Below are 20,635 nucleotides of genomic sequence, written 5' to 3'. Positions count from 1 at the left end.
AGGTCACAAAAATTCAACATTTATTCTTGTCCTTCCTATGGGCCTCCATCATGGCTTCTTTCCTGGATAAGACTCACTTGCATGGCTTTCAGTGTTCTAGAAGCTCACCCTGTGCCTTCAGCGTTGTCAAATAACAACCTCAACAGGAATCAGCTTTGGCTGCAGACAACACCTGTTGAAACATCTGTTCCTGAAGGATCTTGGTATTCCATTGAAAGAACTCCAGAGAATAACTTTTGACAAATAATATTTTTTTCTATAGGAAAAAAAAGGATTGCTTTCCATCAGTTCTTTCTTCATCTGATCATAGGTGTGTCAAAGGTAGGACAACTCTGCTCCTCGTAGCTTCACTTGGGGCATCTTATTCTCAGTGTGGGTGGAGAAGCAAGAACAGAAATGTGATCTTTCCACTGCCTAAGGTTGCAAATGGTTCATTTTCACTTCTGCAAATATTTTACCAGCCACAGCAAGGTAGGGGGACAAACCAAGCATCAGTTGACAGCATCCCACTCAAGACCTAAGTGAATATGTGTTTTATAAGAAGTGACCATTCTCTTGATTCTCAGTCCATAACAAGCTGTGCTGAAGGTGATAAAAGAAACTTGAAAAACAAGCTTTATAGAAGCACACAGGAACTATGCTGTGACGATATGCCCCTTGTCCAAGGTGAAAGAAAACATGACTATGTAGCCCATGGTCAAGTTTGGAAGCAAGCGTTGTCTGATATTTGAATCTGTGACTTCATATCCTGGTAGTGAGAGAAGATGCCCATGGGTATATTTTACTCTTATCTGGAGTGTCAAATGCATGCTGGGCTATTTAGCACAGCATCCAGTCCTCTGGTGTGAAGAATTGTTTGGGAGCTACAATATGACAGGATGCTAACCCTGGGCAGATTCTACCCAAAGTTTGACAATTACAAGCACAGCAATAGTCCAATACACACAGACCAGAAGGGGTATAAATATTTTTATGGATTAATTTACAGTTTTTTTATATTTGTTTTTATTTTGCCACGAATAATTAATATGACCAGCACTTTATGGGAAGAAAAGATAAAGAGGAGGAAGAAGAACTTTGCAACATCTGTAAGCAAGCACCTGGAATGTTATGCTTAGAGAGGACTTGGGGCCAAGGTGGGAAGTACACATCATGGTTCCAGGAGCCGTCTCTAGAACAGGCTGTTTGAAGACGTGGCCCTGTGAGTGGACAGATGAAGAAGGACATCCAGTGAGGTCCCTGCTTCCCCAGAGCCTGCGGCAAGAGACTTCTCTTTCTCAGAATTCCTTTTTTCTCTGGTTCTGTTTGCCATCATCACACAATCACACCTGTTGCTACCAATCATGAACTGCTCCCTCTTGTGGCAGGTGCTGTACATAGCACTTTAAATAAGCGGGACTTGCAAGCTATCTGTCTGGTCGGTCTCCTGGAAGACAAAATGGTTTTGCAAATCCTGACCTATAAATTTCCACTCACAAAAACCTATTTTTAAAAAAGAATATTGTACATATATAAAGAAAACACTGACTCAAGATCAAGAGATTTCTTTTTGTTTGAAGAAGAAAGACGTTCTTTTCATATTGTTTTTTCACGGTCTATTTGTAGCATCTAAGGAAAAATCAAGACACAGCTAAATTCTGACTAATCCAGTATCATGCATATTAAGTTACCACATATTTCATTAATCTCCTGAAGAAGCCAGTTATCATTACAGAGATGAAATCTAACACAGAGCTAATAACAACAAGAAAAATGAAGTGCAGAGGTCAGGGATGGGTGCAGCAGCAAAGAGAAGGCGGTCCAAGGATAAGGACTTCGTGTTCTCTGTGGGCTTTGGGGCACACCACAGCCTACTAGAGGCAGCTGTCATTCTCAGTTCCCCTACATTCCAGCGTGAGAAGGCTAACAGAGCTTCCCAAAGGCCATTGAGAAAAACACAGGGCTGGGATTGAAACCCAAGGGTTTTAAACACAAATGCTTGTGCTGTCATGGGCTTCCCAGGAAACACCTGAATTGTATCTTTTGTGATATTTAAGTTAGCTGGGGCATTTTTTTTCTCCAGGTGGAGAATTTCCCAATATCAGGGACACTATCCTCTGGGCTCTGGAGAAAAAGCACCGATTTGACTCCCTGTTTGGTGACTGTGTTGAGATCACGCAGTCCACATGCATGCTGAATGCACCCTTCAGGTTGCAGCTGCTGCATCCGGTGGCTGTGCTGACTAAGTGAGATGAAGAAGGGAAGATGCTTTCTTTGCTCAGAGCCTGAACTCCCAAGGTGTATCTCGGTACATGGCGAACTTATATCACTTACCACACAGTGGAGTCGGGGAGGGGCCAGGGATGGCCCTCGGCACTCTTCTAGAGCGACTCAAGCAGAATGAAAAGGACTTGACTAGACATAAAACTAGGTTAACATTTGATAGCCTAGATTAATGACCCCTCGCTGGAGCACGAGATCATTGCCGTGTGTTTATGCCATTAGCTGAATTGTGTCTCATCCCCAGTTCATACGTTGAAGGCCAAATCTCCAGAGCCTGGAATGTAATTACACCTGCAGACAGGACCCATTAAAGAAGCAACAGATGGGAGAGGAGGATGGCTCAGTGGGTAAGGGAGCGTTCCGCACAAGCAAGGAGACCTGAGTTCGGTGCTCAGAATCCACAGTAAGGTGAAAGGAGACAATTGCCTCTGTAATGTTCTCCGACCTCCACATGCATACTGTAACTTATGCATTCTCCACTCCCAGACACAACACACACACACACCATATACACACACAAAAACATACATGCATACATACATACACACACACACACACATACACACACACAAAACCCTGTGGAGAGACCTTAAGCAGGATGTCGCTTTCCGGAAAGCAGCCCCTGAAGGCCCCAGCAGCATTGCATTTTGATGCCACTCTTCAGCTTCCAGGGCTGTAGAAAGCCCATTTCTGTAGGGCTTTGTAGGGCTTACAGTAGTCAGTTGTGTTCTGCATGAGGCAGCCCTGGCAAACTAATGATGTCTATGTACAGCATATTATACATACGGATAGAAACTGCTTCGGTTTGCTGCATGTATATCATAACATGTTATATAAAATGTGGATCACTGTTACAAACAATGAATCGGTATTGGGCTTGGCACCCAAAAGTACTCTTCTGAACTGGGTGTAATGTTAATAATCAATATGGTAACATTCACAGTCTATCAGTTAGCAGGTATTAAGTCTTTGTGGCAAGCTTGACAGGTGCTCAGGTCTCAACACTGAGTAATTAATAGTATTCCTATTTTTACAGAGGAGGCTGAGACTCATCATTTAACCTGTGCAGGAACAAACACTTGGGATTTTAGGACAATACTCCTTCCCAGAACAGGCTGTTTCAAAAGTTTGACTTCAGCCTGTTGAGCATCACTGTGTAGGTGGGTATCCATAACCTCCTTTTCACTATTAGCACACACCAGCTCCCTTCTGGAAAGACCTTTGCTAGAGAAGGAAAATAAACCCTGAATTTAATGCAGTGTAAGCCTGTGACTGACATGAGTACAGTGAACCTTTTACAACCAGAATAAAGCCAAGGGAAACTTTCCCGGTGGCGTGGTGCTTTTCTTCTTAACACCTAAGCAGACTAAGCCTTGGGTCTGTAGGGCAAAGCACAGAGGCCCTGAGATCTGTTCGCCACAGAGTTGGTCCAGCAGACAGAGGAGATGCAGAGCGCGCCTTTGATGTCTCTCTTTCACATGCACTGAATGGCGTTTTTGCCTGAGTGACCATTCATCTCCCACAAGCTGACTCAGGGCAGGGTACTCCTGAACTCAGGTCTAGGGGCTCATTAGCAGTGAAACGAAAGTGGGTAATTGGAATATGCAAATTAGGTAGACAAATGGGGGTTTCAACAATTAAAATACAAAGCAAAGGCACTTAGTTAAGTAAAAGAAAGGAGCAGACTGCCCAGGGAGCCAATTACTGGAGCCAGAGGAGGGGCAAGGAGCCTAGTCAGGAGGAAGAGAGCTTGTGGCACTGGGTACACTTGCTTCTGTTTCTTTCTTTTTCTTTTTCTTTTCTTTTCTTTTCTTTTCTTTTCTTTTCTTTTCTTTTTTCTTTTCGAGACAGGGTTTCTCTTGCAGCTCTTGTAGACCAGGCTGGTCTCAAACTCACAGAGATCCACCTGCCTCTGCCTCCCGAGGGCTGGGATTAAAGGCGTGTGCCACCACCGCCCGGCTCGCTTCTGTTTCCAACATGATAAGTGATCTTTTATTTTTTCTCATACTAAATCTTGGTGACAACCCTTGCTAAATACATTTTCAACTGACCCTCCCCTCCAGAATCCCATGACTTTCTTGCTGGTCCTTAGAGCCTCTTAGCTGGACTCAGCTTTGTAGCTGGTCTCATTCAGTTTGCTTCCCCACTCCTGCCCTATTCTCTAGTCATTGGCCCTTTCTTGAATCGCTGAGACTGGATCACACCGATGTATGTTCAAAGCACCTCATGGTCCCTCTTCACATCCATAGAGTATTCGCAAGTCTGCCTACGAAGCCCCTATTCTGTTCAAGCCTACTTCCAATTAACTCCCTCATTAGTGCTGGAAATTCTACGCTTTGTCTCACCTCCCAGTGTTTGCTAATGACAAATTCCTACCCAGCCCAGCTTGCCCTATGAGCACTATACTGCAGCGGAAAGCACAGACAAGGGAATAAGATACTTCAGGCTTGATTCCCGAGACTGTCGTTTCTCAGCCATGTAACTTTAGGTCAGGCACCTAATGTCTCGGTCTCATTCTCTTCGTGGCTAATATGGGGGAACAGAAAGCATAATGAGGAGCTCCTAATTGTTACAAGGATTAAATAAAACAATCTCTGCAAAGCAATGATGCTGATCGTGACAATGGCGATGGGCATCTATCATGAATCAGGGCACTGAAAAGCCATGATGACACACCTGGCAAAATTGCTTTGCATTTGTATGTCTCATCTTTACAACTAATATTGAATTAATTACTGAATCTCTTTGCTTTTTCCTCTACTTTCTTTAGATGGAGAGTAGTGAATGACCAGGAAATAAGGAAATACTCACTGGAAGATGAATGAGTGTGTCTGTTCATTGTATGCATTATTTCACACAACCTAAGTGTTTAAAGGAAATGAGCAAAACTACTATTAATGAACATGCAAAATTACTTTAAAGGTTAATGTAAACATTTCAATTACAAGGTAAGGAAAAGCCCTCCTATTATTGCCATATAGAGTGTAGAGTGAAGCTGAGTGCCACTTAGCTCATTCCCTCCCTTTGTGTTGGACTTAAGCTGCTGTCTATGATACTACTCCTTGGAGTAATGCTGTTATCACAGGTGTTGATACTACTCCTTGGAGTAATGCTGTTATCACAGGTGCTGAGCCTGGGGATGGGATGTGAACCAAGGATGAATATGGTGGATAGATTGTTGTCCCACTGCACAGAGGAGGAAACTAGGCAAGATTGAGTCCAGTGAATTGTCACAGAGCTAGGGCCCTCTTAAGGCTATCCTTTAGGCTGCCATCCCCTGCAGAGTGGGAAGTTCAAGGCTGTTCTTTGGTAGCTTCTCATGACTTTTCAGGGAGATTATTACAGATGAGGAAGCAAGATTTGCTCTGCCCTAATGTAGAGAGAGGCCCAGAGAGGAAAGAAGACAGAAGGGCGTGGAGAAGGAGAGGGGATCAGGAAATCAGTGTCTAGGAAAACTACCTAGTGTTAAGAAGAAAAGTGTGTGTAGGATGTCTTGGAATCCTTTCTTTCCAAACATATTTCCTTTTGTCCTGCATCAATAATAAACTTAGTCTTGCAGCTTGCCCCCATATAGCAGTTACTTTTCTATGAGTGTGATTAAAACCATGACCAAGAACAAGTTATAGAAAAAAATTAAAAAGAATATTTTGCCTTATGTGTCCAAAGTTCATAAAAGTGTGGAAGGCATGGCATGGAAGCAGGATCACATTTTTATCCACAGGCAGACATGTAGGAAGGAGAGAAAGAGAGAGAGAGAGGGACGGAGGGAGGAAGGGAGGGAGGGATGAGGGAGAGGACTGGAAGTGGGGTGAGGCTATAGCCCTCAAAGACCTCCCCCAGGGATGTACTTCCTCAAATAAGGTGCTACATCCTACCAGTACCATAACCTCCCTAAATAGCGCCACCATGTGGGGGAAAAAGTGTCCAACTATGTGAGTTTAGGGAGGCTAGTTCTCATTTACACCACCAGGCCATGTCTCCCTTAAGCAAGAGGTGCACTCCATGGCTGTAAGGAAGTCTGTGTTTTCCAAGTTCCTCTTGGAGCTGATTAATACCCATGTACAGAACAAGCATTTGGGGAGTAACACAGTTGAGAAGTGGCCTTGTGTGATGTTCTTGGGTGGTGACTAGGTAAGCACATTCCTGAGTGCATGGATGGGGTATTAGCGGGTGACTAGTTGGCAGATGACCCCATTCTCTACAGAGAGATGTATTCTTTCCCATCCTTACCCTTGATAGCAAGGTCCAGTGTATTCACCTTGGTGACGGGCTCCACCTCCAGGCAAAGTGTTGCTCTTTGTCATTTACATTCTGTGGTGGCCTTGGCAGTTATCAGCACTGGAATATTAACAGTATCTGTGGATAACAAGATGACAAAATTATGGTCATTGCAGTTTGGCCCAATTTGTGCTTTATACTTCCACCAGAACTAATTTACATTTTTTTTTGTATAACAAACAATGAAAGTAGATTTAAAATTGGTCTGCAACAATAATAAGATATTCTTTGGAAAGGAGGTGACAGGCCAGCCCGGAACACCATCACGTATGCCCACGAACATGAGCCTTTGCCCTGTTCATCTGATTATAGTCATGGTAACCATGTCCAGCTCATCAGATATTTGCAACCCAAAGCAAAACTTCTGGAGGAAATGTCTGAGGCTCATGTCAGAGACAGCCCCTGGCTCTCACTCTTACTGCTCATTTCAAAGAAGCACCTTCTCTGGCACCTGTATGCCACTTCTATATATGAGATAAAGATTAGAAAAAAAATGACGAGCTAGTTTGATGGTGGGAATATTTTGTACTTACAGGATTCAAATTTTGAAAGTTTGGCTCCACATGTGGCTATGTGAAAGGGGGTTGATGCTTTAAGGACTGGCAACTCATGACCCCAGGGACTTCAGGGATATAGGACATGTGACTCCCTTTAGCTAGAGTTGGCCTTGTGTTGTGATCATATGGTCCTCAAAGGGTACTTACTGTGCATCATGCTTTTTATGACATTTCCAAACCCTCTATTAGAAATCTGAATAGCTCTCTCCATTGGATTATAAAACCATTGAAATAAGTCAATTTTCCAGACTCAATTACCTGGCAGTTCCTTTACCCTTGGGTTAATTGGATCAGAGTCATGGCTTTGATATTGAGTAGGCTATATCCTTTATGAGAGGCATGGAAATGGTCTTTGTGTCTCCACAAAAACTCCTCATGTATCTGAAGGTCCAAGGTACCATTATTTTAAGATTACAATGCTTATTAAATGATGAGTAATAAAGAATCATGTCTCTGTTCTGGTTTTGCTTCCATTGCTGTGCTAAAATACTGACAAAAACCAGTTTGGGGGAAGAAAGGGTTTATTTCATACTACAGGTTGCAGGACATCATTGAGGAAAGTCAAAGCAGGAGCTTGATGTGTAAACCATGGGAGGAGTTATACTTACTTGCCTCTTCCTAGGCTTACCTTCAGCTATTTTTCTTATACACTACAGGCTCACTTGCATAGGGATGGCACCACCCACAGTAGACCCGTAAATAGCCCTGCAGGCCAACTTGATGGCTGTAATTCCTCACCTGAGGCTCCCTCTTGCCAGGTGAGTCATTTGAGACCACGTATAACATCTTTTCTTTCTGCATGTCTTGGGGTTCATCTTGGGTGCTTATCTCGCAGGTCTTTTTGAATGCCATCATCATGAATACACCAGTCTTAATTTGAAATTACTAAGACTTTTAAGCATGAAGATCTTCCCAGTTAATCAAAATAAAACCCCCAAAATTTTCACATAAGAATGTAAGTTGAATATATGCTGGTAGCTTGACGTGTTCCTTTATAGTTCTTACTTCCTTACATTTTATTGGAGAATGAAGAAGCTATCATGGGGCATAAATACATGTAGGATTTGGGAGAAGACAGTGAGGTCTTGATTTTGTTTGGTGATCATGTTACTTACTTTTTTTTCATCACTGTAACAAGAGATCTGATGAACAGCCTACAGGAGGAAAGATGTCATTCAACTCTCCGATTTGGAGGGTTCAGTTCATAGTTTCTTAACTCCCTGGACGTGGGCAGAAGAATGTCACGGTAACCGGAGCATGTGGTGGTGGAGTTCTGACCTCATGGTGGACAGGAAGCACAGAGAGGTACAGGAAAGAGTGATGGACAGGAGGCCCAAGAATGCCATCCCCAGTGATTTACTTCCTACAGGTAGGTCTTCCCTTCCTCTAAAATTTCCAGAAGTCCTAAGATACAGCCATCAAATGGGGACCATGCATTCAGTGCATGAATCTGTGGAAGACACAGAAAAACCAAACCATAACAATCAAACACCAGGGGATAAGATAAATATGACAGCTTTAGGTGGTAACACAAGTACAAGCCATTAAACAAATAAAATAGGAAAAAATACAGAAGAAACGACAACTTTCAAAAAGTTCCTAAATAAGGGAAGATTGTTTTATAGGTGTTTGGCATTGTGTTGGGACAGAAAGGCTATGAAGCTAGGTGACTTACAAAGAGGAGAGGTTTGTTTGGGCTGTGGTCTTGTTCATAGGCAAGGGACTGGATCTTGGCATAGCCTTCTTAAGCAGTAAGACCTGCATTGCCACAGAACAGCTCACGACAAGGGAAAGGGAAGATGTGTGTTATGTGTGTTCTGGTTCCTCTCTTCTTACAAAGCCACCAGGATGCAATTATGGTGACCCCACCCTGTCATCCTTTCTAATCCTGATTGGATCCAAAACACTAGAGGTTGATGAACATCGTTTTCCACTCTCTGAATACTTCACAGTGGGGATCAAATTGGAACACAGAGACCTCTGGGACATACACTCAATCCCTCTCTACAGCACAGCAATATGTGTCTGGCTGGGATGGCTGGGCAGGGCATGTTTCTAATCAGGTAATCCCCTTTCCTTTGGTCCTTTCTCTTTAGAATTTGTATGGACTTGTTACTATGCTCCAGCTCACTGTGGATCATTAATCTACTTATAATGGAGCAGGGTTACCCTGCTGTGAACTCAGTTCAAGTCACATAGGCTGTTTCAGCCTCCACCCCTCCCCGCCCCCAGGTAACCAATAAGTATCTTTCTCTATTGAGGATAGCCATAAATTTTCCAATTTTCTTTCTTTCTTTTTGTTTTGTTTTTCTAGACAAGATTTCTCTGAACAGCCTTGACTGTGCTGGAACTTGCTCTGTAGACCAGGCTGGCCTCGAACTCACAGAAATCCACCTGCCTCTGTCTCCTGAGTGCGGGGATTGAAGGTGTGTGCCACCGCCACCTGTCTTGAATTTTCCAGTTTTCTGTCTCGTTCTCATTCGCATACTAGTCAGCTTCTAGGAAATTTATTCTGAGGCAACAAGCAGCTTATTGCTATGCCAATACTACACAGTTAACACTTTTATCCTAGATAATCTCCTGGAGACTCCTCCCTTCCTCTCCTCCCCTGATCTCTCTTCTGCCCGGCTCCACACGTCTGGGCCCTTCAGCTTCTCTTTGGTCCTGATCTGATCATCCAACTTCCCCAAGCAGGTGCCTGCTTTTTTTTCCTCCTAAACTGACTTCCCACCTTACTCACAGCTCTTCTGTCCTCCCCACCACACCTGTCAGGCATGAGAGGAGACTTGGCAGTAAGGAGTTAGGTACCCGAGGGCAGCAGGGGGCTTCCCCTAACCTGCCTGTGGTGGATGATGGCGCTTGCCCTCTGCCAGTGCTGCCGATGACTGACCAGATTGCTTCCTCTGCCCTCAGTACAGGAATGTTTCTCTTCCAAATTGCTGTCTAAAAGGCTCTTCTGGACACTGTCATAGCTGCTCTCATGTGTATCTCACCTTAAAATGTCCCCTCCTCAGCGGGGTCTTCAGGACCAACTCTCCAAATCACAGACCCGTTGCCTCCTCTGACTCTATTTCTACACTAGAAATAATTAGGCTCACATTTGCTCTTCCTTCTGGTCTTCTATCTGTCACTCAAGTTTTATGAGCACAAGGGCTTCAAACCTTGGGCGGAGGGCAGTACCCTGTCGCAGAACAAAGTCACTGCTTTGGGTTCATTGATTTCCCGGACGGAGCCTAATGGGGTCAGAGGGCACGACTGGCTCTCCTTCAACAGGAGTTAGGAGCAAAGCAGAAGTTAGGGTACTGATCCCGGTGTTACACGCATTCCACAGCTCTCTACACACCTACACGTCCAAGGGGCTGCCAAGCAGTAACCTCCATGAGCCTTGAACACCAACATTGCCACCACTGAGCTATTGCTTGCCTAACCGAGCAACTTGGATTTTTACCTCCAAAGACAAGCAGAGGATGTAGAGGAGGATGGAGGCTGAACATAAAGCTGCAGTCAGTCTCTACCCACCCCCTTTTATTTTCTTCTCTTGCCCAGGGGGAAATCCCAACGCCCACTTGGTTTGGGGAGCTCCTGCGCCAACGCCGCAGCATTCACGACCCAGCAGAAGCAAACTGTAGAGGGCTCAGCTCGGGCGATGCGGGTCCCCAAGGTTAGCTTGGGTAGGGGGCTGCGGGGGAGAGGCGAGGCACTGCCTGGGCCTCCCGCAACCCTGGGGCGGGAACGTTGGAGCCCCACCCCTGCGAAGGAGGGAGGGAACCAGAGAGCGCTGCGGGTGGTGAGCGCTCCGCCCTGGCGCGCCTGCTTCTGCTGCTGCTACCGCCGCTGCAGCGGGGCTAAGGCTGGAGCGGCGGGCTGGGCGCGGGCGGGAGCGGGGAGGAGGGAGGAGGCGGCGGCGCGTGTGCCAGGCGGGCGGGCGGGCGGGAGGGCGGCTGGCACAGGGCTTGTAAATAAACTGCGATGCTGTCTCGGGCTCGCCGGCCCGGGTGCCGTCGCCGCCGCCGCCTCCCGGGAGCTTCGGTGCCAGGCTCCCGCCGCCGCGCGCCCTAGTGCCACCGCGCCAGCCTCCCGTGCCCTCGCCGGGCTCCCCGTGGATCCCGGCTCCCCGCGCCCCTCGGGGTCCCGCGGCTGACCCGCTCGGGATGTGACCCCTTGACTCCGTTTCCGACCTCCCCTACCCCCCGGGAGGCCCGCCTTTGCCTGCTTTTGGGGGGGTGGGCGGGGAGGGGCGCGCGGATCATGGCATTGGAGTTCCCGGGTTTGCAGCCTCCGCCGCCGCCTCGTCCACACACCCCAAGCGCCCCTTCTTCCCACAGCAGCAGCGGAGAAGGCGAAGCGCCCGGTGGGGGCGAGGCAGATGGGGCTCAAGGCTCGCAGGGCGGCGGGGGCGGCCGGCGGCGGCGGCGGCGAAGGGGGCGGCGGAGGCGGCGGGGCAGCTAACCCCGCCGGAGGGGACGCGGCTGTGGCTGGCGACGAGGAGCGGAAAGTCGGGCTGGCGCCAGGAGACGTGGAGCAAGTCACCTTGGCGCTAGGGGCCGGGGCCGACAAAGACGGGACCCTGCTGCTGGAGGGCGGTGGCCGCGAAGAGGGGCAGCGGAGGACCCCGCAGGGCATCGGGCTCCTGGCCAAGACCCCCCTGAGCCGCCCAGTCAAGAGGAACAACGCCAAGTACAGGCGCATCCAAACTTTGATCTACGACGCCCTGGAGAGACCGCGGGGCTGGGCGCTGCTCTACCACGCGCTCGTGTGAGTACCCGGCCGCTCGAGGTGCCCCTTGGCGGTTGTGCACCTTGGGGTTCGGGGCCAGGGCTGGAGCTGAGGAAGTGTTTGTGGTTTGGCCACTCAGAAGCGCTCTCTGGCTTGGGTTGGGGGTAGGCGCGGGGCACCAGCAGGGTTTTTTTGCTGTGTGACTGAGAGCAGCTCCTTGGACACCATGGTTTAAATGAACCAAACGTGCTTCCCGAGCTGACTTGGAGATTTGGACTGGCGAGTGCGCGCGGATGCGCGTTGTACCTTCTGGGATGCTGACACGGAAGCTTAAAAGAATTAGATGATTTTTCTAATGATTGTAGCAGTTGAGTAAGACAAAAATGGTGCTGTAAGCACCGTTTCTTCTTGGGGTTATTAGCTTGCTTCTCTTGTGATCGTCACTCAATTTAGATGACATATCGCAGAGTTGAGGACTGTAGTGTGTACACTGCCCATAGTGATGTGTGTGTATGTGTGTGTACGCGCGTGTTTCATGAGTGTGCTGCCCTTCCTGGGGCTCAAGGCTGATGTCAAAAAGGACTCGGTTTTGCTCTAACTGGGGACTTGAACAGGCCAAAATGCAGGTCTTTGTGTTCTGTTAGGAAAAGGGATCGAATAGGAGAGGGGCGGGATTTCCAACCTTAGTCCAAGGGGTTGAGGTTTAACAGAGTCAGAGGTGGGGTGAGGCTGTTTAAGGCTGGAACATCCCTATGGTTTCGGGGTTCAACATCCCATAGTTTAGGTTCTGCTATCTCCGTAGTTTCAATGGTTGCCCACTTATCAGCTTGGCTGGACCACTGCATTGGGCACCTGAGAGTCCTGGTGGGAAGTTTGTCCCCAGGGACGCCTCTAGAAATAATCTCCATGCTACAAAGGAGGGAAATGCCAGGCCACAAGGAAAATGGAATTCCAGATGTACCGATTCGGGGCTGGAAAATACACCCGTGGTTAAGGAGGAAGAGAGGATCCTAGCTGAGGGATTCCCCACCTAGGACTGGAATTCTGACTGTCAGAACACCTGGGATGTGGCAGGGCGCTTCTTGCTACCCTAGCTTTGGCTTAGGAGCTGTATGGTTGTCAGGGTTTAGGCAGGAAATTGGCTATAACCTTGATCCTGGACCCTTCCTATTTTAGGCAGTCTGTTTCCTTCCAGTTGACCCTTGACTGACAAAGAGGGGAAGAGGTTGGGAAATGTCTTCTGTTTGCTAAGTACCCATCTCTCTTTTATGGTTGGAAGCGTTTTCCCAGATTTGGCCACCAGGTGGGGGCGTCCACACAGAGCCTCAGATTTGTGCAACAGGTTTCTTCCAGGTTACAAAAGCCTTGAAAAGACTGCATCCCTGAAAGCAGCTGGAAGAAGGATGAAGCGCTTTGCCAGGGTCTTGGATTCCGGTTGGCCAAACCTTTGATCCCCGTGTAGCTGCAGGTGTTGGGAAGCATCTGACCCAAAACTTAACCTTCGTTGTTCTTTCATGGTGAAATTAGATTAAACTTGCATTCGTCCCTTGGTCTCTAGCATCTTTGTTCAAATTGAAGTGAAATAAGTGATAGAGTATATGTAGTTTTAAAAGGCCGCACACATCTGAGTGCAGCTCCCATAAAGATGTGTTCTGTGTGGATGTGATGGCTTTGGACCTGGGGTTCCATTGAAGCTTGCCATTCCTTCTTTCTTCTCCTCTCACCTTTTCCAACTGTGGGCACCTGCAGCCTTGCCTTGCCCAGTTTTCAGAGACACTCGCTAAAGCCTATGTAGCTACAATGTTATTTTGTTACAGTGTTACTACTGTAGAATTGCTTATCTCTGAGAAACAGGTTTGTAAGTGCCAAGCCTATAACCTCAGATCCCAATTCTGACTCCCGGGATCTTTTACTGAGCATCACTGGGTGCTCAATGCCCATTGGTAACACAGGACTGTTGGTAATCTGTTTTTTAGCTTATGTAGGAAATCCTAATAGGATCTGATATGAGGCACAGTGTTAGGAAAATGTGAGGTGGGTTGGGTTGGTGCTGGGATTTATGGCTTCTGATGTGGATCTGACGCTTTAAAGGAGAACTCCTCTTGGGCTGGATTTGAGCTCCTATTACTCAGGCGAGCTTACTAAATGGATACATTTTACATCCGTCCTGGAGCTCGGGCAAGGGAACACAGCCGAATCTTCATTGATGATTTAGAATTTTGCAAGTGTTTAAAATTCAGACATTAAGGTGTCCATTATTCTGTGCTAGCCTATGGATAATGGCAGAAGGGGACCAAGAAATTAAGTTGTCCGTGAGCTCACAGTCTATTGTGTTCTCTTTCTCATGTAAGTTAATCAGGCCCATGATGTGAGTATCTTTTCCCCCTCTGTCCTAAAGATAAAATGCAGGAAATGTATAAATCAATTATCTCTCCCAACTTGCTTCCTATGTCTTTCCTAGCTGTTTACCTTCATAGTAGCTCAGAACTGGTTTCACCACTCCCAGAAACCTTTCCCTAAACTCATATCTGGCTGGACTCAAGTTGCCTCTGTGTCTTCTCCAGCTGTAGAATTTTGTGTACTGCTTTGAGTTGATTTGCTTGTATGCCTGCCCTAAGGAGCCAAGAGCTACTTGAGAGTGTGGGGAGGAGGGATATATTGTTCTTTTTTAGCATCTTCCATCCACAGGAGGCTGTAGAACCCATGGTAGCTACTAAGTAAGCATTTGCTGTGTGGATGCCTGGCAGAATTCTCTCAGGATTCTAGTTAATCAAGACTTCGCTGTAACAGCTTAACTGTTATAACGGCGACAGCAGTAAGCAGCTGAAGTCAGCATCACAGGGTTTTAATGAGAATAGTCCTTGGGAACATTGGGCTTTGGTAGGGGTGGACAAGGTAGGACTCTTGCTTGGCTTTAGGAAAAGCTAACTGCAGTCCTGTCTTGGGCTAACGTTGATATTACAGAAAACATGCTGAGTTCTGAGTTTGCATATATGGCTTTGCAGGAGATAAGTAGGAATAACCTGGAAGCTGAGGATGGTGGTACAGCCCCATTGAAGAATGGTTTCCAAGCTTATGCTAGCATTTATGAATATAATAAGTCAACATTCGGGTCTCTGTATTCAGTTGATTTTGTATAGGAGTCTACTTTGAAGTCATACATACTTGACACTGTCATTGTCCTGTGCTGTTAGTAGAGATGCTGTCCTCATCTTGGCACTGGTACTGGCTTGGCACTCTGAAGGCATACTGTTGCCCTGGCCATGTCTTTGCAGCCAGCTGGGTACTGTCCCTTGCCACCTGTTAGCAAATCCAAAGGGAAGGATCTGGAGAAAGACCTGCTGCTGCTTTCTAAGGGAGCCTGGCTTCAGGCATCTGGCAGGCAAGGGTAGTTGCTTCGATCCATTGACTCAGCCTGGTTGGTGGACTTAGCCTGAAGAGTTCACCTAGTGCACGGGATTGAGAAAAAAAAAAAACAAATAAAAAGCTACCTACACATGTAATTATTGGCATTTGACAAGTATTTTCTCTTTTGTGTCTCCTCTTGATTTGCTTAATCTACCACTGTTTTGCAACTCTCCATAACACAATCTGTTTTATGACAATCTCACTTTACTTTTATATTTATTTTCTCACCTTCTTGCCTTCCTCCTGGCTCTTCTCTTAGGACATTTTAGAGCTACTTAGGTTGTATGAAGGGGCTAGGCAAGGTGATGGTATCAACAGCCCATAGTATTTTTTTTGTTGTTTAGCTTTGAGAGTGTATTTTAATCATAGTATATCTCTTTTCTCTTTCCTCCTTCCAAACTCTCTATCTCTTCCTGCTCTCCTTCAAATTCATGGTCTCTTCTTTACATCAATTGTTACCGAATATATATATATATATTTGCATATTTATTCCAAAATATAACCTGCCTAGTCTGTATAGTGTTACTTTTTTGTATGTTTTCAGGACTGACCATTTGGCACTGGACAACCGATTCGTGTGCTCTTCCCTGGGGAGGACTGTATCTCCAGCTTCCAGCTTTACTCAGCTGCCTTTAGTTCTTTGTGTGGAGTTGAGAACTCATGGGGTTGTCCCCATTTAGTTTGTCACATCTGTTGGTGTCCTCCTTGTTCAGCTCACGTTTGGGTGGTCATCTTGGTGAGACTTTACGAGTATAGCTTCTGAGGTTACTAGAAGACACAGTCTCACAGTGAAGTCCTTAACCCTCTGACTCCTGCAATCTCTTCACATCCTCCTCCACAGGGCTCCCTGAGCTTTGGGTGTGGGGAGGTTTAAAGATGCATCCATTCGCACTGTGCTCCCCATGTCTCCATATGGCCTGGTTGTGGCTTTCTGTACTGTGATCTCCATCTTTTGCACAGAGAAGTTTCCTTGATGAGAAGCAAAGACTTACTGTGAGTATAAAGACAAAAGATTGTTTGTAAGTGATTGTGCTGGTTTAGTAAAATCGTGATGTAGATTCTCCTCCACTAACTGTGAATTCACTAGCACTGGTTAGGTAACCATTACTAGGCGTGGTATCCCTCTTATTGAGTGAATCTTAAGTCCAATTAGATACTAGTTGGTCACCGCCAAGGTATGTGTGTCACTTCTGCACCTGTAGGGTTTTTGTGCCATCCTGGTTGTTGATGTGGTCCACAGGCATCATATCTGGGTAGAACTGTTGGTTGCCTCCCTCTTTTGGAAGCTCTTAGGAAAAGCTAGTCTTTGGGGCAGGGGGAATTAAGGTCAGTTCCAGCTTAGGGGCCTCTGGGTCAGCCCATGGTATCTTATCTCTAGACAGTAGGAGGTTAGTGATCCTCACAAACATGTTGTCTCATTGTCTAAGTGATGAGTCCACATCCATTGGGGCTTGTGGTGGCAGGGATGGGGAGCAGAGCCTTGCTTTGACAAATGACTTGGAGTCTCTAAGAAACTACATCCCTGAGTCGGGGGCTTCTTTGTCAACTTGCCACTGGGGTTTAAGCTCATTTATATTGTCTTCTTGGACATCTGGGGTGAAATCTTACATAACAAGACTTAGCATCCCAAGCTCTGTCCTAATGGGAAAACATGGATCCAGTCATGCGTCTCTGTCCCTTTTCCTCAAACCCCAGTCTCTGGTTTTCACTTAATTTCATCCTACATGGATCAGTTACAGAGGCTTTTCTTCTCAATGATGCCAGTTAAATTAGCTGTCCAAGCAAACAACAGAGCTGATTTCCCTCAATGGACTCTAAAAAGTGAGATGAAGCAACCATTTTCCTCCCAGAGTTGCTTTGGGTCAGTGTTTTATCATAGCAACAGACAAGCAAACTAGAACACAGCTTTCTCTGCTGTTCTTTTCCAAGGTGGTCACCCTTGGAGGGTTCTTACTAAAGCCTTCTTCCTCTGGCTTTGCCGCTGTCTTGTGAGGAAACTCAAATCCCACCCGAAGTGCCGTTCTCTATGATGAGGTCTTCCATTTTTCCACAAAAAGACTATTTGCTCTGAATGTGTTCTTTCAAGAGCAAGCAGGGTCAGTGCTCAGGGCTGTGCTTTCTTTTTCATTCTTGTGTTGTTTTATGAATGAGTAAGTAAGGCAGCTGCTGGCTGAGTGACTGAATGCATGAACATGGCTTTCAGGTGACCCCCTTGTTGAAGAGGACTGCTCTTCCTGTTGACAGCCTATGACTGATACCCTCTTCTCTCTTTCCTCTAACCCAGCACTCTACAAGAGTCCTTTTAAATAGTCTGTGGTCCCACTGAGTTTCCCTGTTGAGGCATTTGAAACTATCGTAATAATGACAACTTGATTCCTACTCAAGTCATCCGTGGGTTGATACTATCCATCTGTTCTTTTCAAGGAGACTTGACTTATCGACATTAGGGACAGCTGATAACATTTCTGTGGTGGTTTCTATGCCCTGAGTATACCCCCTAGATGGTTTTCTTAAGGTGTGCCTAGAAATCCAGGGGACTGGGCTAGCCATTAGGAAACTCTCAGCTTGAGTCTCCTAATGGTTTATTCTGTAGTCTCCAGAAAGTCTCATTTTTCTATTTATAGCCTCAATTTCCACTTTGGAAAATAGACAAAGTATCCTCTGTTTTCTTGGTTGTAGATGGGGTGGAAGGAGGCAGTGGTGATGGCTCTCTGCCTCATGCTGATGTGGGTGCTGGGTTGTTCCCAGAAACCCACTGGAGGAAAACTTAGAGATTACTGGAGCTCAGTTGCCCTCTCTCCATTGTGAATTCCTTTTAGATGGATTCTTTCCAATTCCTTTCCTCCCTGAAATTATGGTAGGACAGCCACACTGTGACTGTCTTTATGAATAGTGTCTCTGAGCTTGAGAGATAAAAAGAGACCTTTCTTCTCTTTCTCCACCCTCCAAGAGTCACCCTTTTCTTCTCAGAGCTCATGGTGTCGCTGTGGGGAAGGTGTGATTTAGGAAGCCAATCCAAGGACAAATGGAGAAAGGAGTATGACGGTTTGATTATGAAGTGTCCCCAATAGGCTCATGAATCGAAGGCTGGGTCCTCAGCAAGTGATGCTATTTTGGGAGGTGGTGGAAGCTTTCAGTTGGGGTTCTACTGAAGGAAGTAGGTCACCAGGGGTGGGACTTTCAACTCTTGTCTTGCCATCTCCTCTTGTCTCTTTTCTTCCTGACTTGACACCAGGCCTCAGTCTTGCTATTCACGATGTTCTGTCTCACCTCAGGCCCAAAGTCACAGATGACTGTGACCTTGAACCTCTGAAATCACAAGTCACATCATTCCATCTTCTGAACTGTCACAGGGATCTGTCACATGCTCAAAGTCTGACAAATTCAATAAGTAAAGCTGGGGAAAGGGTGAAATCAGGGAGGAAGGCAGAAGCAGAAAAAGGTATATGCCAACAAGTACATTACCCTGGGCATGCTGAGACTCAGTCTCTTGCTGACTTGGGGAGGCTGTGTGCATCTGCCCAGGATGACCCTTGAACTCCACCCAGCTTAGGGCTGCGGTAAGGCAAAATTGCTTGGTCAAAAATGCTCAGCAGATTTCCTTGTTGATTTCTTCAGACGCCGTGTCTGGCAGGTGCTGGAAGGGACATGATAGGCTGCTCTGGGCTTGGCTCCTAAAGGAAGATTGTTGTCTTGGGGACTCCTCCTTCACAGAGAGGGCTGATTTCTCTGTTGAGTCAAGGAAGTTTGGAGACTTGAGGGCCATGATTGTTCTGTGGTGTTTTTTTCCCTTCATTAATGTTTCATTTAGCATCATCATTCAGGAGGGAAAAAGAGGGTCAGAATTAAAAGTATCTTCAAATATGTGGATTTGCTGCCAGGTGTCTCAGGGTAGCCAAGGCTGTTCCGGCCACAGCAAATAGTTCTCAAAAGCACCACGAAGCCTGACCCCTGCATGGCTTCCCTGGGGTAGGAAGTCATCCCCTGGTTGGGATCTGTGATGTCCTTACGTGGCTACTTTTCATCAGATGAAGCAGAAGAGACGTTTGAACAAGTGCGGACAGCTCTGGTTCTGAATGGCCTTGTGATATTTTCAGAGAATGAAATGTCTTATTAATTTATAACACGGAATACATTAGTGGCTCAGATTGTGTTTGCGCATTCTTTCTTCAGAAGATAACAGGATCCTGGGTATGAATTGAGAGACCGGCACTTCTCTCCTTTGCCTAAATGCTGGCACTGATGTAAGTACAGTCCCCTTCATAGTTCAGGGCTGCTAAAGGAAACATTGGATTTCTTCTTCAATTCTTTGGTATCAAGAACACTTTCTTTGGCTGGGAAGGAAATTCATGGGAAAATCCTAAACCTTTGAATTTGCTCCTCAGGCTTGGAGCTAGGCTCGCTGGCCACTCAGTGTTGATTGCTGGCTTGGTTGATGATCAATAGCTGACTATGACCATCTTCATATTTCCAAAATCTGGGTTTGCCTCGGGAAAGTTAAAAGTGACATTAAGGGTTGTGGAGTTTTATACCTAGAGCTCTGTGAAATCTGGGTCGAACTATTTGAAAAGGCAGATGTGGGTTCTAGCTGTTTATATCCTGCATGCTAGAAACCTTTCATTTTCTCCCTCTCGGAGTCCAATGCAGCCCACAGCACACCACGTCCTCAGTCTTGCTACGTACACAGACATGATGTCAGTCTTGAGAGCTATGCGGAGTCAGTTTCAGAGCTGACATGGCATAAATTTGAATTCTGGCTGTGGCTGGTTTAGCCCAGTACCCCTGAATAAACCACTAGCCAGCAAAAGCAGATTCCTTACACTATGGGCTCATGCAGTTCATAGCCTTGGGTGGACTTACTAGGTTAAGGGTTCAATGAATGGCCATTATTTTCCTATTCTTGCCAGAATCTGCTAAGGTAGGCATAATTTTGGTGAATAAAAGCACCGGTGAAGTCAAAATTCAACTTTATTCTACTTTAAGGGTTACTTTCAGTGTAGGATACATTTCTGTTAGACTACACAGATTTGTATTTTCTCCCATGTAGGCAATTTACATTGAGAAGGAAAGAGAGGTTTGCGAGGATTCTACTGTTGGTTAATGTTTCCTAAGGAATCAGAGGTGCTTGAAAGAAACACTTGTCCTAACCAGACCACCTTCAGGTGCTCAGGACTATTGAGTTAATTGAATTTTTATTCATTTATTTCGTGTATGTGTGTGTGTGTGTGTGTGTGTGTGTGTGTGTGAGTGACAGAGGGCAACTTGCAAGAGTCAGTTCTGTCTTTACACTGTTTGGGTCCCTATGCTTGAACTCAAGCCATTGGACTTGGCTGAAGGAGTGTTGCTCATTGGGCCTTCTCCCTGGCTCCTGGGGCTGAGTTTATACAGCTGGATTAACTTACAGACAGGCAGTG

General features: G+C 46.2%; 1 protein-coding gene across 1 annotated transcript in view; it reads left to right on the top strand.

Annotated features, from left to right (window-relative positions):
• The first annotated feature begins 11,343 nt into the window (after positions 1-11,343).
• The window catches only part of Kcnq3 (potassium voltage-gated channel subfamily Q member 3), a 269,125-nt gene continuing 259,833 nt past the window's right edge, over positions 11,344-20,635 (top strand). The window contains exon 1 of the mRNA XM_057791628.1: positions 11,344-11,852. Within this exon, the coding sequence (XP_057647611.1) occupies positions 11,464-11,852 (389 nt within the window). The 5' untranslated portion in view covers positions 11,344-11,463. The remainder of the gene's footprint in view (positions 11,853-20,635) is intronic.

The sequence above is a fragment of the Chionomys nivalis genome, chromosome 17, assembly GCF_950005125.1.
Source record: "Chionomys nivalis chromosome 17, mChiNiv1.1, whole genome shotgun sequence".
In the NCBI taxonomy this organism is placed as follows: Eukaryota; Metazoa; Chordata; class Mammalia; order Rodentia; family Cricetidae; genus Chionomys; species Chionomys nivalis.
The sequence above is the reverse complement of the archived record's forward strand: the minus strand, read 5'-3'. Positions and strand labels throughout refer to the sequence as shown.